Genomic DNA, 20,244 nt, shown 5'->3' with positions numbered 1-20,244 from the left:
CTATGGTTTTTCCTTTTGAAAACGCTTTCTGCCTGGGATTCTGCCAGGGTTATTTTTCTGAAAACGGGGTGCGTGGTTTTTATTGTTATTGTTATTATTATTATTTTTATATCTGTGTTCTGAATCAAAAATACGTAAGAGAGAAATACTCATATTCCAGTGCCTGACAAAAACCAAACCAAACCAAACGGGGATTTCAGCAGATCCTTCTACATTTTCCAGGAAAAGAGAAACCAAAAATTGCTAAGAGATGACTACGGAAAACCCAAACCGAAGGCCGCTGGGGATGAAAGCAACCAAGGCCCCCCCCAGGACTGGGGGAATGCCTCCCTTTTCTGTGAACCTCACAAGAGACTCGGAAGCGAGAGAGAAACCCTTTTGACCAAAAAGAACCAACCGAGCAAAGAAAGCCAAGAAGAGAGGGAACGGAGGAGGGAGCTTTACTTTCTCTGGTTAGACAAATGGCTCAACCGTCTTTCTCTGTCCTAAAAAAGAAATACCTCATGGAAAGTTGCGTTGAGAAGCCAAGGTTTTATAAAAGGCAAAGAGACAAACTAGAACTAAAACTAATAATAAACCAAACCAATGATCATGGAAAGAGGAGGAGGAGGAGGAGAGAGGACCCCGACGCTTCCTCCCCGAAGACTGGAGCGCTTTACAAATGGCTTCTTTATTAGTTTGGGTTGGAAAGCCTCTTTTTGTGCACCCTTTGTTGGTTTCCTTCTTCCTTCCTTGTCTGTTTTGTTTTAGCTCCTGGCCCCTTTGGGCTTCTTTTTAGCTTTTGGGGGGGAGGCGTCCGTTCCTGTTTCGGGGCTCTTTGAATGTCTGTCTTTTCTTTTTGACTCCTGCGAACCAAAGTCTTGCTGTTGCAGAGAAGGAAGTTAGCCATGGCATACTTGCGATCCGGTAGAAAACACCAAACCAAACCAAAAGGACAGAGCGACAAAAAGATAAACAATGAAACAAACATAAAAACCAAAACCAAAAAAAGGACTTTGAAACCTTTCTTAAAAGGAAAAAACAAACACAAAAACAAATAAACCTCAACCTCATTTTATCTCCTGCTTTTGCCGTCTTCTAGCGTTCAGGTGGGTTTTGAGATAACAAGTGAAAAATAATAACAACAATAATAATAATACATACATACATATATATATATATATACTGTGAAACTTTCCCAAAAACCAAAACAAACAGGAAACACCTCGTTTTAAGACTGACTTGGAAAACAAAGAAAGAGAATTTCCCCTCCGTTTTGTGCGTTAAGCGAGAGAGAAACCGGCAGCATTGATATAGACACCTGTCTCTTTTAGGAGACCAGTCTGGATGCCATCCTAGGCGGACGTTTGGGGGGGGAAGGAAGAAAAACATTTGCGAAGGCCAATTCCTCTCTCTCTCTTTCTCTCTTTCTCTCTCTCTCTCTCTCTTTCTCTCTCTCCTCTCCTTCTCCTTCTCTCTCTCTCTCTCTCTCTCTCTCTCCCTCCTCCTCTTTCTCCTCCTCTTCTTCTCCTTCTCTCTCTCTCTCTCTCATGTGCTACTGAACGTGTTTCTAGGTGGAATGTAACTGTTTTAGTGATATTTGTTGACCTTTTTCCCCCTTTCTTTTCTTTTCTTATTTTTTCTTTCTGGAAAAAGAAAAAGCCTTTTTTGGGGGGTTCCTTCTGTTTTTTTAATAGAGAAAATTCTATGTTCCGCTTTATCGCTTCTTACTGTATTTTGGGGGGAAAAGACAAAAAACAAACGCAAAAGTTTGCGACAAAAAAAGATAAAAAGGGGAAAAAACGGAACAAAAAATCAAGAAAAAAAAAGAGAGAAACAAAAACCAAAATGTGTTTTTTAATTAAAAAAAAGATTCTAGACCAAAAATGACCCTATCTCCATTTGCGGAGCTGAGTGGTGGGTGAGGGGCACGGAGGGGCCGGCCAGGGGTCAGGGCCCCCCCCAGAAACCCCTCCTGCTTGACCAGAGGCGGCTTGGTGGCAAACAAAATGGCCAGCTCTCCGCACATGGAAGGCCTCCATTAGGGGCGACCCACGGGGGTGAAGCTGGCACCCAGCAGCCACCTTGGGCCTAGAGGCAGGCTGGAGCTGCCTTCCTGGAAGCTCGGGCAGGGGAGACTGGCTGGCCATGGGCCTGTGAAACCCAGACTTGGGTTCTGGCTTGGTCACGGAGTGACCGTGGCAGGACCGTCCATTGTCCGCCTCCTCCTCCTCCGGCCACTTATTGGGGGGAAGGACTGAGACCATGAGGGTTGCCATTCTCCCTCCCTGAAAGAGGAAGGAGACAAGCTTTAAAGTACAGCTGTGAAACCAAATATTGCTCCCGTGCCTCCATGCCAATGGCCGGCCCAAGGTTGGGGGCCATGGAGGAGGGTTGGCTAGACCCCCCTCTTGCCCCTTCTAGTGCCAGGACACCCACCACAAGGCTCTTTGGAGATAGCCTGCCATATACCTCATATACTTTAATGATGAACCAAATAGAAAAGCTTTATGAAGGGTGTGTGCCGGACGGGTCTGTTTTGGGGCGGCGACAGGGGGTCAGGTGTGGCAGCATCCCGCTCTGTTTTTCTCTCACCCCCAAAGGAAGGGAATTGGGCTGGGGGGGGGGGTCCTGGGTCCCAAGAGATGCCTGACCCATTCCCCTGGAGAGGGCAGAGACTCTTCTGGGGAGACCTGGGAAGAGGGGCTGCCAACGGAAGGAGGACTTTGCCCAGCGGAGAAGTCGGGCAGAGAGAGACCAGGCGCAGTGGGCCTTGTTTACATAAAGGGAGGGGGTCCACCTTCCTGTTGTGGGCCCTTTTTACACCTGTGTAAATTGAAGGACAGCTGTGGAACACCTTTGGTGCCAGGGCACAGCTGTGGGCAGCAGAAGTCCACTTCCAACAGAGAAGGCCTTCTGGGGAGTGTCTCCCCATCCCTCCTTCTCCGTCCGGCTTCTCCTCCCGGGTGCCTCCCCTGCGTCCGGCTGGGCCTGGGTCTCCTCCAGACAAGGGAATGGCCTCCTGCCCTCCTGGGGGGGGGGAGCCCCAGAGGCATGGGTCAAGCCAGCAGGGCTTTCAGTGAGGGATGCTGCCCAGGCCCTGGCCCCTGGCCCCCAGCGGACATGACCGGCCTGTTGCTGTCGCACCCGGAGCAGTGGGGAAATCGTGTGATAACTTTGCCAAAGGTAGTTAGTTCCTAGTATTCATTTCTTTGTTTGATTTTGAATCTTCCGGGGTCTGATCCTGTCTTGTTAATTTATTTGTAACTGTGGGGCTTAGAAGTGACTTGAAAAAATAATTAATGACGATGATGATGATGATGATGATGATGATGATGATGATGATGTAACATATTCTGAGTGAGTTTTTTCATTTGTTATTTTATTTGGTTTTGTCGTGGTTTTTGTGTTTTTTATTTTTCCCTGTCTTTTTTTTTTTAAATTAAACAGAAAACAAAACAAAAACAAAATAAAAATCTTGCAACCAAAGAGGAGTCGAAAGAGAATCGGACGTCTCTCTTGATGATGGCGGTGGCGTTGGCGTTGGCGTTGGGTCGCGGGTTGAAGGGAACGCTCTCCTTGGCCTCCAAACCTTTGGGGAAATGCCTCCCTCTTGACTTAGGTTGGAGGATTGTGTGTTTCTCTCTCTCAGGCTGAACACTTACCAGGCCTTGAACATGTGACTGTCATGGGAATTTGGACTCCTAGAGAAATCACCCGGCTTGGCACCACATTAACTGCCTTGCTCCACAGCAAACCCACAACAAACTCCAACTCCCAGAATTCCATAGCTGTGAGCCAGGTTATTTCTGAAGCCTTAGGATCCAAAAGAGTCACATCCCAAGGCCAGCCATTTGCCCCTGGGAAATAAGGAGCAAGGGAAGCCTCCTCTTCCCTGCGGCTTTGGTGCCTCTGCCCTCAGGGCTGGGCACGGCCCCAGATGGGATAAGTCTATGGGGGGAGGCATGAGGAGCCAAGGGTCCTGCCTTCCTTGCATGAGGCCTGCAGCCCAGAGGGACGGACGTCTGGCTGGAGGAGAGGATGCTTTGGTGGCTCCTGGAGGAGCAAAGCTGTTTGGAGGCTGGACCAGTCCAGCCCCAAAATGCTTTCCGGTTGCTGCAGAGGCCCCCCAGGCCCCGGAACAGGGTCCCAGGAGGGATCTCTGGGAGCAGCCCAAGGCAAAATGGTGGAGCTGGAAGAGGAGCAGCCTGCAGTGGGCTAAGGCCCTCGCTGCCCTTCACTGTCCCTGAGGAGGAAGGGAAGGGAAAGCCTTTGAGGGACGCTGGGCCAAAGTGGCCCCTCGGCTGGCAGCCCCCTCGACGGCTCTCCGGGAGGAGTGCAGAGGGCCAGCCCTTCCTCTGGCTGCGGTCACTGGGAGCTTTCAGAGGAGAGGCTCGGCGCCTTTGAGGAAAACACTCCTTTCCTCCACGCAGCCCGAAGGCACAATCCCCGGCGGCAACTGGGCTCGCGGTCTCGAGGGCCAGCGCAGCTACTCCAGGACCCAGGGATAGATAGGGTGCCTCTGGAGCACTGCCCTCGCAGCAGGGACTGTGGACTCCAGCTCCCAGAATCCCAGGGCACTGGCCGGCCTGGCCGAGGCTTCTGGGAGACCAGGGCCCCCAGTGTGCTCTTCTGAGAGCCGGAGTTTGCGGAGGCTGGCGACTGCCGCTGTTCCCTTGATCTTGAAGGGACGATGCTCAGCGGAGAGCCTTTTCTAGGACTGAAAGGCCTTGGCCTTGTCTTCCAGAGCGACCGCTTCGCCTCAGGCCCCGCCCCTGGCCTCTCATTGGCTCAGCCCATCCGGCCCCTCCCTTCTCTTCCCCTCCTAGGCCACGCCCACTTCCTGCGACGCGGAACGTGATTGCGTCAGCGCGGCGCGACGTCCCGCGGGGCGAAAACGCCCAATCGGGATCCCCGACGGGTTCGGGCGAGGGCTGCTGGCGCGTCCGGCTGGGACGAGGGCGCCGATTGGGCGAGAAGGCTGAGCAAGGAGGGCGCTGATTGGTCGGGCGCCGCGGACCAATGGAGAGGCGGCTTGCTGAGCTACGCGGGGGGGGCGGCGGCGGCGGGTGAGCGAGAGAGAGAGCGGAAGATAGGGCGGCCTGAGGGAAGGAAGGAAGGGCTGGCGAGGGAAGGAGGAGTAGCCCCGGGACGGGGAGAGCGGGAGGCCGCGCGGTGCGTTGCCTCCGAAGGAGGCCCAGGAAGGAAGGGCGGCGGAGAGGAAGGTGAGGAAGGAAGGAAGGGCGGCCCCGCCCCCCCCCCCTCTCTCTCTCTCTCTCCGGGGCTCCTGGGGCTGCGTCTGCTGCCAGCCCCTCTTCCCCGCGGAGGCTGGCGACTGCAGTCCGGCGGGTCCTCTCGGGAGACTCCCTCTCTCTGGCCCAAGGCCTCCGCGCAGAGCCTCCCTCCCTGAAGCGCCTGACGGTTGGCCGCCCAGCAGCGCCATTTTGGGGCCTGGTCCCAGGCCTTTGCTCTCGGGCCGGAGCCTCCCCAGGCGAAGCGAGGGAGCCCCGAGGGAGCGAAGGGGGTGGCGAGCGGAGCAGGCCCTCCTCCTCCGCTGGGGCTGCCAGGGCTCCGCTCGGGAGGCCTCTTCCGAGGCCATGAGCCCAGGCAGGGCTGCCTGCTCCGCTTGGCCCTGGAGTGAGTGGGCAAAGCGGAAAGCAGGGCCGCCCTGGTTCCAGACGCTCTCCGTCCGGAGCCGATGCAGAGAAGGAGGCTGGCTCACAGCGCAGTCCCAGGCCAGCAGAGCCTGGGGAGAGAGGAGGAAGGCCCTGCCTGCTTTCCCTTCCCTTGGCCTAACGGCCCCCAAGTGCCTCTGCCTGGCAGAGGCTGCAGCCCTCCCCTGAGAAGAGCAGGCCCTGCTCCCATCCCTGGCCTCTCTGAAGGACCATTTGCCTCTCTCCAGCGTTGGCAGCCAGGTCCCTTCATGCGCAGGTGCCACTGCCTTGAGGGAAGGGTGCTGGACCTGCCATTGCCAGGCACCAGTTAGAAAATGCATGGGGCCACCATAGGCCCACAGTGGAAGGCAGAGGCACACGCATGAGAGAGAGAGAGAGAGAGAGAGGGCTGCTGCTTCTAGAGGCAGCACTACTAAAAGCAACCCCTTTCCCCCTCAATCCCTGGGTGCTTAAAAGCCATTCCCTGTTTGTCTGTCTCAGCCCAGCCAGCGGCTCCTGCTCCTTCAGCCTTTCCCTTTCTCTCTCCTTCCCTCCAGGCCAGGAGCTGCCTTCCGCAATGGCCGAGTCGCCCGAAGAGACGCTTGTGTATGTGGAGCACCGCTACGTCTGCTCAGAGTGCAGCGAGCAGTTCAACACTCTGGAGGAAGCGCTGGTGCACCAGCAGACCCACATCTGCCCCCAGGACCAGCAGTATGAGGTGGTGGGGCTGGCCGAGGCAGGGCTGGTGGCGGGTGGCGAGCCTGGCCTCTATCAAACCCTGGCGGTCCAGGAAAGCCAGTACCAGTGTTTGGAATGTGGGCAGATCCTCCTCTCCCCGAGCCAGCTGCTGGAGCACCAGGAGATGCACCTCAAAATGGCCAGCCAGGAGCCGGAACGCTTGGCCAAGCCCCTGAGCTCCAGCCAGATCCACTACGAGTGCACTGAATGCAAGGCCCTTTTTGCCAGCCAGGATGTCTGGCTTGCCCACCGCCAGACCCACCGTAAGCCGCTGGAGCTGGCCACTTCTCCTCCCCAGAGCCGGGCCCGCGTTAACCTGGAACATTCGTATCGGAAGCCCGAGGAGGGGGCTATGCCCGTTGGAACCATGCAGCTGCTTCTCTATGAGTGTGGCGAGTGTTTCCAGCTCTTCCAGTCCAGCGACTTTTTGGAGCACCTGGCCACCCACCAGGTGATACAGTCGTCCCCGGGAAGTTCCCTGGCAGCAGAACCGAAGGAACCAGGGCCCCCGCCCGTCGTGACTGTGCACAATGGAGTCGTGCCACCAATGGCCCCCAGCAGTGTCACGGCCACAGATCACAGCTACGAGCTCAAGAACAATGCTGGGGAGCAGCCACCACGCAAAGCAAAGCAGGCTTCTAAGGAGCACCTGTGCATGGAGTGTGAGCAGTCGTACCCTTCCGCCCAAAAGCTCCACCAACACATGAAGAGCCACCGGAAGGGCACCTTCAAGTGCCCACTCTGCAGCAAGGTGCTTCCTTCCCCAGCCGCCCTTGAGAAGCACCGGGAGGAGCACAGCGGGGAGTCACGCTTCCTTTGTGTGGATTGTGGCCTGGGCTTCGGCACAGAGGCTGTGCTCCTCTCCCACCGGCGAACCCACTCTTCCAACCCCCTCTACCGCTGCACATGTGGGAAGACCTTCATCAACATGACCAAGTTCCTCTACCACCGACGCTCCCATGGTGGAGGCAGCAGCAGCAGCAGTGGCACCCCCGCAGCTCATGATCTGCCTGCCTCTCCGGAAGATCAGCCCATGGAACAGGAGGAGGAGGAGGAGGAGGAAGAAGAGGGGGATGAGGCACCCTCTGACACCCTGGAGCCGCTGGAACAGCAGGCAGAAATGGTTCCAGTGGCCATCATCTGCTCGATGGACAACATGGGCATTTCGGTTGAGGGCAGCGCCCAAGAGCAGACGCTGGAAGAGTTCCAGTGCCAGATGTGCAGCAAGGCTTTTACCAAGATCAGTCAGCTTTCGCGCCACCAGCGCTTTGCACATAAGATGGAACGGCGCCACAAGTGTCTGACCTGCGGGAAGATGTTCAAGAAGAAGTCCCACATGAGCAACCACCTCCTGACCCACACTGGGGAGCGGCCTTACCACTGCAAGGAGTGCGGCAAGAGCTTCAATTCGCCAGCCAACCTCCAGCGCCATCGTTTGACACACACAGGGGAGCGCCCCTACCGCTGTGACATCTGCCAGAAGTGCTTCACCCAGTCCTCCACCCTCCAGCAGCACCTCCTGGTGCACAGCCGCCACTACCCCTACAAGTGCCAGGAATGCGGGAGCGTCTTCCATCGCCCCTACCGCCTGCTCATGCACCGCTACCACCACACGGGCGAGTACCCCTACAAGTGCCAGACATGTGGCCGCTCCTTCCTGCTCCGCCGCCTCCTGGAGGTCCACCAGCTGACCCACACTGGCCAGCAGCCCCACCGTTGCACCTCCGGCTGCGGGGCCGCCTTCGTCTCTGCTGAGCAGCTGAAGGAGCACAAGTGTGGCAAGATGAGCCGCCATTTTGAGTGCTCTGTCTGCGGTAAGAAGGTGGGCTCCACCGCGCAGCTCAGGGCCCACGAGCGACTCCATGGCAACATTGATGCCCCTGCAGGATTCGAGCCTGTGGACGAGCCCCCGGTTCTGGGTCTGCCTCCACCGCGCCCCCGCCGTCCCGCTTGCTCAAAGGCCTTTGAATGCGGGGACTGCAAGAAGCTCTTCAGCACAGAGACCTCACTGCAGGTCCACCGCCGCATCCACACCGGCGAGCGCCCCTACCCATGCCCAGATTGTGGGAAGGCCTTCCGGCAGTCCACCCACCTCAAGGATCACTTGCGGCTGCACACTGGGGAGAAGCCCTTCAAGTGCGAGGAGTGTGGGAAAGCCTTCACCATCGCCGTGCGCCTGGCCGAGCACAAGCGCATCCACACGGGAGAGCGCCCCTACCACTGTGATGCCTGTGGCAAGGCTTACCGCTCCTTCTCCAACCTCTGGAAGCACCGCAAGTTGCACCAGCAGCAGCGCCTGCAGCATGAGCAAGAGGTCATGGCGGAGGCTATCGCAGCAGCGGCAGCCGCAGCGGCTGCTGCCACCAGTACCGCCACCAGCGCCACCACGGCTTCCTCAGCACCCAGCGAGCAAGTCTATGGCAACACGGTCACCATCATGGAGACCATCCCTGTAGTGGAGACCATTGAGATCTATCCTACCGAGGGGGGCGTTCACTTTGAGAACATCCAGGTGGAAAACGTCCAGATTGGGGGTGTTTGAGTGGGGCTGGGGGGAGCGAGGTGGGGCAGCTGGCCACGTGACCTGGACTGGGAGCCACTGCTCCCCAGCTCCCCCTTCAGGGCCTGGGTGGAACAGCAACACCTCTTCTCCCTTCCTTTAAACCCAAGGCACCTGGCCTGCTCCCATTGCTGGAATGTGGTGGCATCTTGATCTCCTTCCCCGGTTCTGTAGGTGAACTGGGTGCCGTTTCCAAGCCCCCTCCTCTGCTCTGTCCCACCCACTCGCAAGCCCCACAGACAGAAAATTCACTAGGCCAAGCGCGCTGGGGCCTTGAGAGCCCCACTCTCTGCTGTGGGCTCTGGGGTTCCCAGTCCATCTCTTGGCCGTGTGAAATGGGGCTTTTCTTTTGGGAGCTGGCCGGTTCCCCCTCCCAGGAATGCTTGCCCAATAGCAGCCTTTGCCACAGCTCAGCCCCTCGGATCCCGAATGGTTCCTGGCTTCCTTTCGCTGCAGGGGATCGGTCTGGACTGCAACTGCTTCTCGGCTGGGATTCCTCTCTCCGAGGTGGAGTTTTCTTCCGGTTTGCTGTTGGTCCCCTGCCAGCCAGATGCCGCCTCTCCTATGGTCCATAATAGCTTCCTTGATTTGGTTTCTTGCTAACTGGATTCATCCCCACAGCTGCGGGAAGATTTTGTTACTTGGTATTAAAATTAAAAACAACATTGAAGCACTTGTGATTTGTCAGGTGTGTGGTTTTTCTGGCACCAGAGTGGAGAAAACTCCAGAGTTTGTGTAGAATTTGAGTATGGAAAGGCACACCGTTAGCTTTGTCGACTAGTTAGCAAACATACCATCGAACTCATCAGTTAAAAAAAGCTGTGGTTGGTCAGTCAGATTACTCTGATTGAGATACTAATTATTTGTAGTAGTAGTTCTTATCGTCATCTTAGAAGAGGCGTTTTTCCATCTCTGACCCACTTTTTAAAGATGGTGTCCATCGTAATGTGTGGCATTTAAAGGGTAAGACCCCCTCCCCCCAAAACACACGCTTTCTTTAAAAGCATTCTTACGCATTTTGAAATTTTGCAGACTTAATGGATAGGCTGAAACACATGAGCATTCAGCCAAGCTTTTCTCTTAGGTGGGCAATGAGCCGTCATGCTTTCATTTAACCCTCAGTATAAATGTCTTTTTTTAAAAGAATAACTGGAAATTTAATAAGCAAAGATGCTGATAATAATAATAATAATAATAATAATAATAATAATAATAATAATAATATGATTTATTTATAGCCCGCCTTTTCTCAAGGAATCAAGGCGGATCACTGGAAGGCAAGAATAGCTTTAAGGTTTCATGTTTCCTCCATGTTAAGAGTATCACAGGAGAACTGAAACAGATTATAAACAGAGAAAGTGTGGGGTTTTTTTGGGGGGCTATGTGGCCATTTTCTAGAAGAGTTTAGTTCTAGAACATAGCCTGAAAAACCCTCAAAAAAGTATGGATGAAAGCCTTTGACTTCATAGAGAAAGTGTGCCTTAAAATCTCGACTACAAAAATACAGTTGACCCCCCCTTTGCTGGCTGCTTAAATACCTGAAGCCTCACTTGGCTTGTGAAGCGCTTGACGCCGGGAGCAGAGAGTTAAAACTTAGGAGAGATGAAGTGGTCTGAAGGTGTCTATTGAGTTGTTTACAGAATGAGGAGTTTGCTCTTGAGAAGAGGTGCAGCCAAGTCAGGTTTCCCTCTCTCTGTGTCTCTGCATGTAGGAGCTTCCTTTCAAGCCCAAGTGCTGTTTTGCATCACAGCCGCTAGGTGCGGCTGTGCCTAAGGACCTCTTTGCTGAATCCTGACCAGCCCTTTTGAATTTCTGCTTGGCCCAGCAATCTGTCTCCGACAGCAGCCAGTCGGCCGGCTGCCCCCAGGAGAGGTCACAAGCAGGACACAATGCGCAGGGCTCTCCCCTGGCATCTGCCTGCCTCCGCCCCGCCATCCTTGGCTGCTGCGCTGGGAGTGCGCTGGAGCTTGTTGACCTGGAAAGCGGAACGGAGAAGGCTGGGTCTCAAACGGGGAGGTTAGAGAAAGGAGAGCCTGGTTTCGTGGAGCAGGAGGGCCAGAGAAATAGGAAACACTGAGCAAATGCCTCTTCCCAGGCAGGCAGAGAGGCCCAGCTCAGAGTGCCAGGAGAAATGGAAAAGTCATAAGCAGATGGGTTTTTAGGGTCAGCAGAGAGTTCTCCCCACTCAGGACAAACATGGCAAAGGGTCATTCCTCGCCTGTCTCTTTCTTTCGTAGCCCAGCCTTCCACTTGGTTCCCTTCGCTCCCTGCCTCCCTAAGCTCTCCCTTTGCTCTGGCTCTTTGTGGGGGAACCAAGGTGTCCCTGGAGGTGTCCTGGAGAGCAAGGGCCCCAAAGTGCCAGCCAGCTGTTTGGGGAGCCCTTAGCAGATCCAGCAGGCCTTTTTCCTCCCGCCTTAAGGGCCAGAAGAGTGGTTGCCTTCCGCTTGCGCGGTGCTGTGTCCCCGTCTCCTGTGGCTGCAAGGTAGCCTCCCTTGTGCTTTCGGATGAGCCGCTCTTGGCCTGGAGGAAGGCTCTTTTTTTGCGGCAGCATCGGTTGCGGCTCCCTGGGCCTTGCCTTGTGCTTCATGCTAGGAGAATTTCCACCTCTGGCACATTAAGGCACCTTCCAGGTCAATGGCATGTGCATAAAATGCCCGCTAATGCAATATTAACCACAGAGCAAGGACAGCTTTCTCCTGCTGCTCAAGACGTGGAAGTGTTTCTTTCTTTTAAGAAAGGCTGAACTGGGCCTGTTCTTGGGATCTGAATCCAGGGTGTGTGTGTGTGTGTTTGTGTGCACATTTTGAGAGAGAAGGTGGCTTTCTCTCTCTGTTGGTCGGAGGGGAGGGCTCTGCTTCTTAAGCCTTTGAATGGGTCCCTATTGCAGATTTGGAAGGAAGGGGTTTGGTGTTGTGCCCCATAAAGCTTGTTTTCTGTTGAGTGGTAGAATTCCAATGTGTACTTTTCTCCTGTTACATTTGGTTTTGTTAAGAATGTGAAATGGACGGTCTGGAGGCTGAAAGCCAGGCCAAGCCCCTCAGATGACCAGAAGAGACTTTTTGGGAGGAGGAAGAGTGACAGTGTGCAATCTGAGTGTGAAAAAGAGCCGGCTTTGGGGTTTGTGCAATAGGACACAATCACCGTTGTACATTAAAAACTGCATCAGAGAATCTCACAATGAGGACTTTCATTATTGGGGGGGGTTGAATTGTGATAAATTAGCATATATATATATATCCGAGTGATGGGATAATTAAGTGGCACAATAAGCCTCCAAGTGGTAATAAAAGAACAAGATGAAAGGAAATGGGGAAGATGTGGAAATGCAGGCCTTGTAGGCCAGGGGTGGGATGAGCCTCCTTTTCCTTGGTGAGCAAATGCATCCCTTGTGGTTCTTTCTGATCCCAGTGTTATGGAGGGGAAGGGGACGGATCCGGGGCTGACGGCAGCCGCATGCGTTTTGAAACGCATGAGACCTGAGTGCTGGGATGTGGGCCCAGAGGCAGGGCTGCCCTCCAGGAGCTGGAGTGGTTTAAAAACAGCCTAATGCTGGACTGTGGGAAAGGGCTTGAGCAGTAAGCACCACAGGTCCCTCCTGCTCTTAAGCCAAAGGACGCCCATCTGCAATTAGCTCAGTTAGATCTTCTTTTTCCCCCACATTGGGTCTCAAGTCGGTTTGCAAAAAGCAAGTAGTTGTTAAAAACAGAAGTAGAACCACATCAAGATTTGTGAAGGCACATGCTAAGCTGCCACCAGCACCAAGAAGGCCCTGCCTTCCATCTTCCCACCCAATGTGTCTTGGAAGGCACTGGAACCGAGAGAAGGGCCTCCTCCCAATACTGTATGTTTGCAGCTGAGAGTCAGGTCTTCAAGATGATGGATATTTTATCAAAATCAATTTTTTATTTTTAGGATACAGAATGCTTTTGCGCATGGTGCTCAGTCCAAATGATGATAAAGAACTGAAGCTAGGGGCCTTGTTTGGCTGTTGTGGCATTGAAAAGAGTGGCCAGCGGTCCACATTGTCACCACAAGTTGTGAGTGTGACGAAGAAGGGCGCAAGTGTGTGGAGCAGAATGGGGAAGAGGGACAGATCTTAACTTTGCAAAGAGCAGCAGCAGGAGCAGCAAGATAATGCATTTTCCCCTTGGTAAAAGGCAGGCTCTTAAATGCGTGGAGATGCTTATCACCTGCTGCCTTGATCCTTTTCTTCCTTGGGTAAATGTAGCTGTGTCTCCGCTCTCTTGGGGCATGCTCTGCATCCCAAACCAGTCCTCATCCAGACCCCCGACAGCCGCTCTTTCCCCATCTCTGTCTACACAAACCTTAGTTTTCCAGCCGGTGTGGCAGTGAGACCCATCACTCCTTCCTTCCCTTGTGTTTACCTCCACTGAGGGATCCTGTATTAAAATGTTAAGCCAATATGCGGCTCAGCACCGCCGGCCTGGAAGGGTCTGGGCTTCCTCTTTGTTTATTTCTGTTGTGCTGCCTGCCTAGAAATTGCACTGAAGTGTCTTAGGAGAGAACAAAACATTGTGAGGGAAACACACACACACACCCCCAGTGTAATCTGCAAATGACAAAACATGACAGCGGCCAGGTGAAACTCCCGGAACTGAAAAGAGCAGTATCTTTAAAAAGCAATTATTCAGATGCTGGGCTGGTGACTCTAAAACACAAGGAAGAGGAAAGCCTCACAAATGGAGTCCAGCCGCTGAGGCAGGAGGGCCTTCCCTGGCGCTTCCTCAGGACAACCGGAGCAGCCGCTCAGTCTGGAGAGGAGTGACCGGGGACCCAAGGGGAAAGGGTCACTTTGCTCATGGCTGAATGGATATTCAGACCTGCTTATTTCTTACATTTATAGGCCGCTGTTCTTCTAAAGCGTCCAAGGCTGAGGCAGCAGCATTTGTCCCAAAGTGGAGGTCTGTGGAGAGGCGCCAGTTTGGAAGCCTTTCCCTGCTGGTCCATGCTGAGGTTTTGCTAAAGAAACCATTCTAGCCAAGGGCTGTTCCCTGTATTTGTGCATTTCCTCCTCGCAGCTCTGTCTGCCCAACCGCCCTGCGGGGTAGGCCAAGCCAGGCTGAGTACGACTGAGTGGCTGGAGGTTCCCCATGAATTCCCTTGGCTGAGAGGGGCTGCAGCGGGAGCCTCCCAACTGGTCCCAGTGCAACACTTTAACCTCTATGGGACACGGTTCTGCATGGCTCTGGTGGCTTGCGCACTGAGTCCTACTGTCTTGGAGCAGGAGCATGGTCTGGTTCTGTTCTGGAGAGAGGGCCCTCAGACACTCTGGCCTTCTGTTCCGCTGCAGGTTTTGTCTGTTCCACTTGTGGGCTCTGGGTGCACGCTTTGTTTGTACCACTTCCATACCTTCCGACATGAAAACCGGGGCAAGCCTGGTCAAGGTGGCAAGGAAGAACTAAGACAGACTGCCTTGGCTTGCTTTTGCCTGAGCTCCTGGGAAGGAATGGTCTTTTCTGCCTCCTCTGCTCCGGCTGAGTTAAGTGTGAGCAAATTAGTTTTGCCCTTTGAACCCATTGTGCAGCAACTGAAGTAAGCAGAGGACAACTGGGGAAACTGGGGAGAGGAGAGAGAGCAGCTCAAAAGGGGGGCTGAGGGTTTGGGGGAGAATGCCTTGGCAGGGAAAAAGCAACTGACTCTGGACATGGTCAGACAAGGGAAATTGGAAGCAGAATCCAATGGCCATTTCATCCTTCCCTCCTTCCCCAAAGGGGGGTCCCTCAAGGCCTGGGACCAGGGACCCCCAGCCGCCCAAGAGACCGCCATGAGTGGTGGGGTGCGGCGACTTGTGTGGTGACTCTGGGGTGGCTCCTTTGGGTCCAGGGGGAACCTTCACGAGGAAGGCCTCTGGGAGGGGGGGGGGCTGGAAGCAAAGGATGAGGGGTTCTGGGCAGAGAAGGGGGGCCTTGGCCAGGGAAGGGGCCCAAGAGCCATCCCTCCCTCACCAGCCCCACCTCTCTTTGGGGGGTCCTTGGGAAGCCCCTTCCCTCTCATCTGCTCCCCTTTTGGGTCCTGGCTCGGGTTCCCACAGAGGCTCCAGCAGCGAGAGAGAGGCGGGGGGGCTTCGTGGGTCCATTTTGGGGCCCAGATGCAGAAGGCCAAGGCCAGAGGGGACGGGGGGGCCTCTCGAGATGGAAGGAAAAGGGACCCCCCCAAAAAGACAAACCCTCGGGGCTGCGTCTCCCCTCGGCGCCTCCCTTCCCAATTTGGGGGGGAGAGAAAGGGAGGGAGGAGGGGAAAGGGAAGGAGGGGTCCAGGGTCCCGGACTGGCGGCCTCCACGCCCCCCCGAAAGAAAAACACAGAGAGTAGAGAGAGTAAAGAGACGGAGGCCATGCCTCGCCCTCCCCCCCCAACCTCTCAGCCCCTCTTTTTTTGGGGGGGGGACTGGTGGGCCTTCCATTCCTGAGTGACTTCACCTCACCTCCCCCCCAAATAACCCCCCCTCAGTCAATTCCCCCCCTCAAGGGCCTTCGGGCAAAAAGAGGGGGAGGAAAGGACCAGCAGCCCCCCCCCCCCAAAAGGAGAAGGCCTCAAAATGAAGGGTTCTTTTCTCCTCGGACTTACCGGAACCGTGAACGGCGGCCCCCGGCCTCCTCCTCCTCCTCCTCGGAGCCCCCTTCCCCTCCTTCTTCTCTTCTTCTTCGGGGGGAGGAGAGAGGGAGGGGGAGGCCAGCCCTCCTCTTCCTCCTGCCCCCCTCCTTCCTTGCGGTGCCCCCCGGAAGGACCCCTCCTCACCCCCCCATCGAGAAAGAGAAGAGAATGGGGGCCAAGGGGGCTGAAAGGGGGTCTCCTCCGAATTGGGGGGGGTCAGCGAGGGGGGGAGAACTGTCCGTAAAGAGGCAGCGCCCCATGAGCAGCCCCCGGGAGCCCCTCCCTCCCCCTCCGAGGAAGGGAACCCCCGCCTTCCCCAGGGCCTTTCTCTTGTTGGCGGGGGAAAGGAGGCGCAACCCCCCGCCCTTGGTCCTCCTCCTCCTCTCGCTCTCTTTCCCGGGGGCTCTCGGGAGGGAGGGAGGAGGGGGGCAAGGAAGGGCCGCTGCTGCTGCTGCTGCTGCTGGCTCTCGCCTCCTCTCCTCCTCCTCCTCTTCCCTCCTCCTCCGCGAAAGGAATCCTGATCAGGAGAGGAAGAGGAGGAAGAGACGCTCCTGGAGTAGCCCTCCCCTCCCCTCCCCTCCCCTCCCCTGAGGACTTACCCTCCTCCTCCTGGTCGGGCCATGGCGGGAAGCCAGCAATAGGGCCTCTGAGCATGGCAGGCGACGCCCCACTCCCACCCGGCAGGCCCAGGGAGGCAGCCCTGGACCAAGGCAGAAGGAAGGGAGGAAGAAGAAGAAGAGGAAGGAGGGGGGAGGGAGAAAAAGAAAGAGGAGAAGAAGGAAGGAAGAATAAAAGAAAATGGAAGGAGAAGGAAAAAAAAAGGAAGGGAGGGAGGGAGGAAAAGGAGAGAGGGGCCTTAGCCCGGACCCCCCCCCTCGCCCAGGTCTTCGTCCTCTTCCTCTCTCCTCTTCCTCCTGCCTGCGGCGAAAGGCTTCCTCCCCGAAGTGGATCCCAGCGGCAGACGCCATGCCTGAGAGCAAGAGAAAGACTTTGAGGATGCAAGTGAAAAGAAAAGAAAGAAAGAAGAGAGTGACCCTCTTAAGGGGGGCCAAGGGAGGAGTGCCCTTGAGAAGGGCTAGGGAAACTGGGGGGGGGGGCATGCTCCTGGGAAGCCCCTTCGTGGCTCAAAGATTCTGGGCCGAGGAAGGCAGGATCAGGTCCACACACCCCGAAATAAGCCTGGTTTGCATCGCTTTTTTCGCATCCTGCTCAGGGCTATGGAATTCTGGGAGCTGGAGTTTGTTATACTGGAACTCCTAGAATTCCATAGCCTTGAGCCAGAACAGTGTTAAAGCGGTGCCAAACTTGGTTATTTCTCCAGTGTGGATGGAGCCTTAAGGCCACCTTCACCTGCGCAGCGCTCGTTGCTGACAAAATGGTGGCTGCCTTGTGCCTCTGGCCCCAAAACAGGACCAAGACTTACTTCAATGGGTGCTTCTTGGATGGACCAACACAGGGCCTGGCGGAAACAGGGCTCCATCTTTATCGGCTACTCTTGCTACTACTACTAACTACTACTACTTACTAGCGCTTAGTGTTCTTCAAGTGAAGCCAGCTGCTGGCCTGGGTCAAGAAGAAGCCAATCCAGGGGCAAGAGAGAGGCCCTTTTGGAGCCGAAAGGCTTCCTGGCAAGAAAGAGGCCAGCTGTTGCAGCTTTGCTTTCCAGAGGGAGAAAGAAGACGAGGAAGCTCGGGAGCGTTCCTCCCTGGGACCCCGCGTATCTGGCTGGCCCTTGGTCAGAGTGGGGCTTTTCGGGGGGTTCGAGGGAGCTCCTGGTCTTCCTTCTCTTGCTCTCTCCCAAGCCTGGGCCCAGAACGCCAGGCTAGGCGCCTAAAGATGCTTCTCACTGGACTGACTTACACACAGGAAACTCTTAAGCCCAGGACAGCTTTTCTCTACTGAGGAGCTGACTTTGCAGAACCTAGACATAACAAGAATGGAGTTTATCCCACGGAAGGCATTCCTTCTTAATTGTTCAAAGGAAAAGAAAGTGGGGGCCGAATGTAGTCACGTGAATTTGCTAGTGTAAGAACATGTACCTGAATTGAAGTGCGTTCAAAACTGGGCTTCCCTGTTTAGAGAAAAAGATCTTTGGATTGTGTTGCTTGTTACCGGTGGTTCTGGACTGGTACCAAACTGGAACAGATGCAGTCTTTCAGACTACTCATATCAAAGTAACTTCCACACAGAGTTTCACTCAAATGAGGGTTTATTGACTTGTTTGCTATTTACACTTACAGCAGGCTACTATACATCTATACTCTTTCAGGTCCATGCTAGAAGCTAGAATGTGACATCAGTCTTTGTTCTTCCCACCAAGTGGACACACTCTTTCCCATAGTCACCATACACCTACACAGGAGCATAACATAACACATTTGTTGATATTATGTCTCAGCACAGTCCTTGAAGACTTGCTCTTCCAGGCCTAGACTTTCTGGCCTGCACAGGAACCATTTTAAACCTTAGTTAACCATGGCCACATCTGAACATTTTTCAATACAATTTAAGAAATATATTTTAACATGCCCCTCCAAATGTACAGATTGTGCAATAACACAGTGTATTTACATTTACATCTTGTGGGAGTTAAGGAAACCATACCAATTTGCAACAAGAAAAGTTGTTCATGTCTTTCTCCAGAAAGTGCTTTTGTTAAAACATCCAGCCCAAGTTATCCTTTGTGTCAATGTACTCTACTTTAGGATACCATTCTGAATAACTAACTCGCTTACATTCTGGTACCTTACTCCAATATACTTAGTCCTGCACTTCAAATTCTCAGACCTGCTGCCATCCCAATATACATGATGTGTGAATCCTCAAAAACCAAAGTAGGCTCAAATGCCATGCAATTTCTCCCAGATCACTTAACAACTGTCTAAGCCAAACACTACCTCCACAGACAAATCAGACAATAGCAGGCAAATTCTGCTTCTAAGTACTAAGTGCTACACAATCTGTGTTTCTACTTCTCCAAAAACATGGACTACCTGCAAACTTAATCACAAGTCCTGTTATTGACTTCTTTTCTGCCTCACTTGCAAAAGAACTATCTGCGTAACACACTAGATTCTCTCTTCACTTCCTTGAAACACAAGCTTCTTGTTCTTGCTACCTTTCAAATACCTCAAAACATGTTTCACAGCACGTCCATCATCCCCCTTTGGATTATTTGCACTTCTACTCAATAAACCAAACTGCAAAAGAAATATCAGGCCGTGTATTGTTGCACAATGAACAACAAGCTACCAATTGACACTTCTGTACAACTCAGGATTATCAACACAATGCAGCAACTCTGCACTGGCATAACCAGGAGTCGTTGGGCTTTTCACAGGTTTGCATCCTGCAATCCACACTTCTCAATCAGCCCCTCAACTTTTCTTTGACTCAACAGACATCTGCCATCATCTGTCACTCTACCTCTATTCCTAGGTAAGCTTTCAGATTTCCCAAGTCCTTCAATGCGAACTTCTGAGACAATTCCTTTTGTACTCTTGCACTCTTGTTTTGAATGTTAGCTGTTACACAAAAGAATCATCTACATAAATCACAAGAACTAACCCCTCCTCTAGTGTAACACACAAGCATCTGCAACACTTCTGTTTAAACCACAAGCCTTTTCAAGCTCAGCATGAATACACTGATCCAAGCCACGTGCACTTTGTTTCAAGCCATACATGCTTATATTCAACTTACACACATTGTCTCAGTATCACGAACCAAAACCAGGAGGTGTTCCATGTAAATTTCCTCCCACTCAAGCTTAGCATTCAGGTAAGCCGTCCTCAAAATCAAAATGCCTTAATCCACTTTTCCTTGCTCAACAGCTAAGCAAGAACTAATGCTCAAACTTTGGCTGCAGTAGGTGAGAAAGTCTTGTCAAAATTCTCAAACCTTTGCTGTGTGAAACCTTTAGCCACCAACCACTGGCCTTGAACTTTTGACTACTACAGGCATTTCCTTCTTCTTGTAGACCCGCTTGCAACCCACAACTTTGTGGCCTTTAGGCCTATCAACAATATCAAAAACCTGCTTCTCATTAGAGACAAGAACTCTTGGTCCATAAGCAGAAAACCACTTTTCTTTCTCCTCCATTAGGTAAACTTTTGCAATTCTTCAAAACTCTCAGGCTCATCAAGCCATTGCACAACAACAGTTGCAGGTCTGAAACAACAAATCTCCTCAGGAGGCTTTCTCACTCTCGGAGACCTCCTAGGAATTAACACCTTTGTTCTACCACTCGTCATCCATCACTCGCTGAACTAGTTTGCACCTCAGTTGTCCCTCTTTGACCACAACTTCAAACTGACTTGTGGTGATGGGTGTGTGTGAGTTCGCTGTGTTTGAGTGTTTGTGAAGCTACTGGGTTTCTCCTCCTCTGGAGACATTGTGGACATTGTGGGGCTGTCTTACCCTCTCCATTTCCAGTACTTTGCCCCAAGGCGCAAGGAAACACTTTTCTGATTGGAATGCAATCTCTCCAGCACAGAATGTTTCTCAAATTAGCACTTCTGGACAACAAAAACTTCTCCCATGAACCTGGTAAAATTTATAACTGTTTCCAGAATAAACCCACAAACATCAACCTTTTTCCATTTACGTTCCACCCTTCTTTCTGAATTTTGCTGGCACAACAACACATTTGCAAATTGCCCAAACACCCCTCAGGTATTTAAGTTTGGTGGTCTACAGGT

General features: G+C 53.4%; 1 protein-coding gene across 1 annotated transcript; it reads left to right on the top strand.

Annotated features, from left to right (window-relative positions):
• Positions 1–4,912: 4,912 nt before the first annotated feature.
• On the top strand, positions 4,913–9,607 carry ZNF574 (zinc finger protein 574). Its single transcript, XM_042440648.1, has 2 exons — positions 4,913–5,204; positions 6,191–9,607. The coding sequence occupies exon 2, from the start codon at positions 6,211–6,213 to the stop codon at positions 8,911–8,913; it is 2,703 nt and encodes a 900-aa protein (XP_042296582.1). The 5' UTR covers positions 4,913–5,204; positions 6,191–6,210; the 3' UTR covers positions 8,914–9,607.
• Positions 9,608–20,244: the final 10,637 nt, after the last annotated feature.

Source organism: Sceloporus undulatus, chromosome 9 (assembly GCF_019175285.1).
Source record: "Sceloporus undulatus isolate JIND9_A2432 ecotype Alabama chromosome 9, SceUnd_v1.1, whole genome shotgun sequence".
Lineage (NCBI taxonomy): Eukaryota > Metazoa > Chordata > Lepidosauria > Squamata > Phrynosomatidae > Sceloporus > Sceloporus undulatus.
Note: the sequence above shows the minus strand (reverse complement) of the source record. Positions and strands in the feature narration are given on the sequence as shown.

Excerpts from the sequence above, each read along its gene's own strand:
- ZNF574 (XM_042440648.1), top strand. The coding sequence starts at position 6,211 with ATGGCCGAGTCGCCCGAAGAGACGCTTGTGTATGTGGAGCACCGCTAC.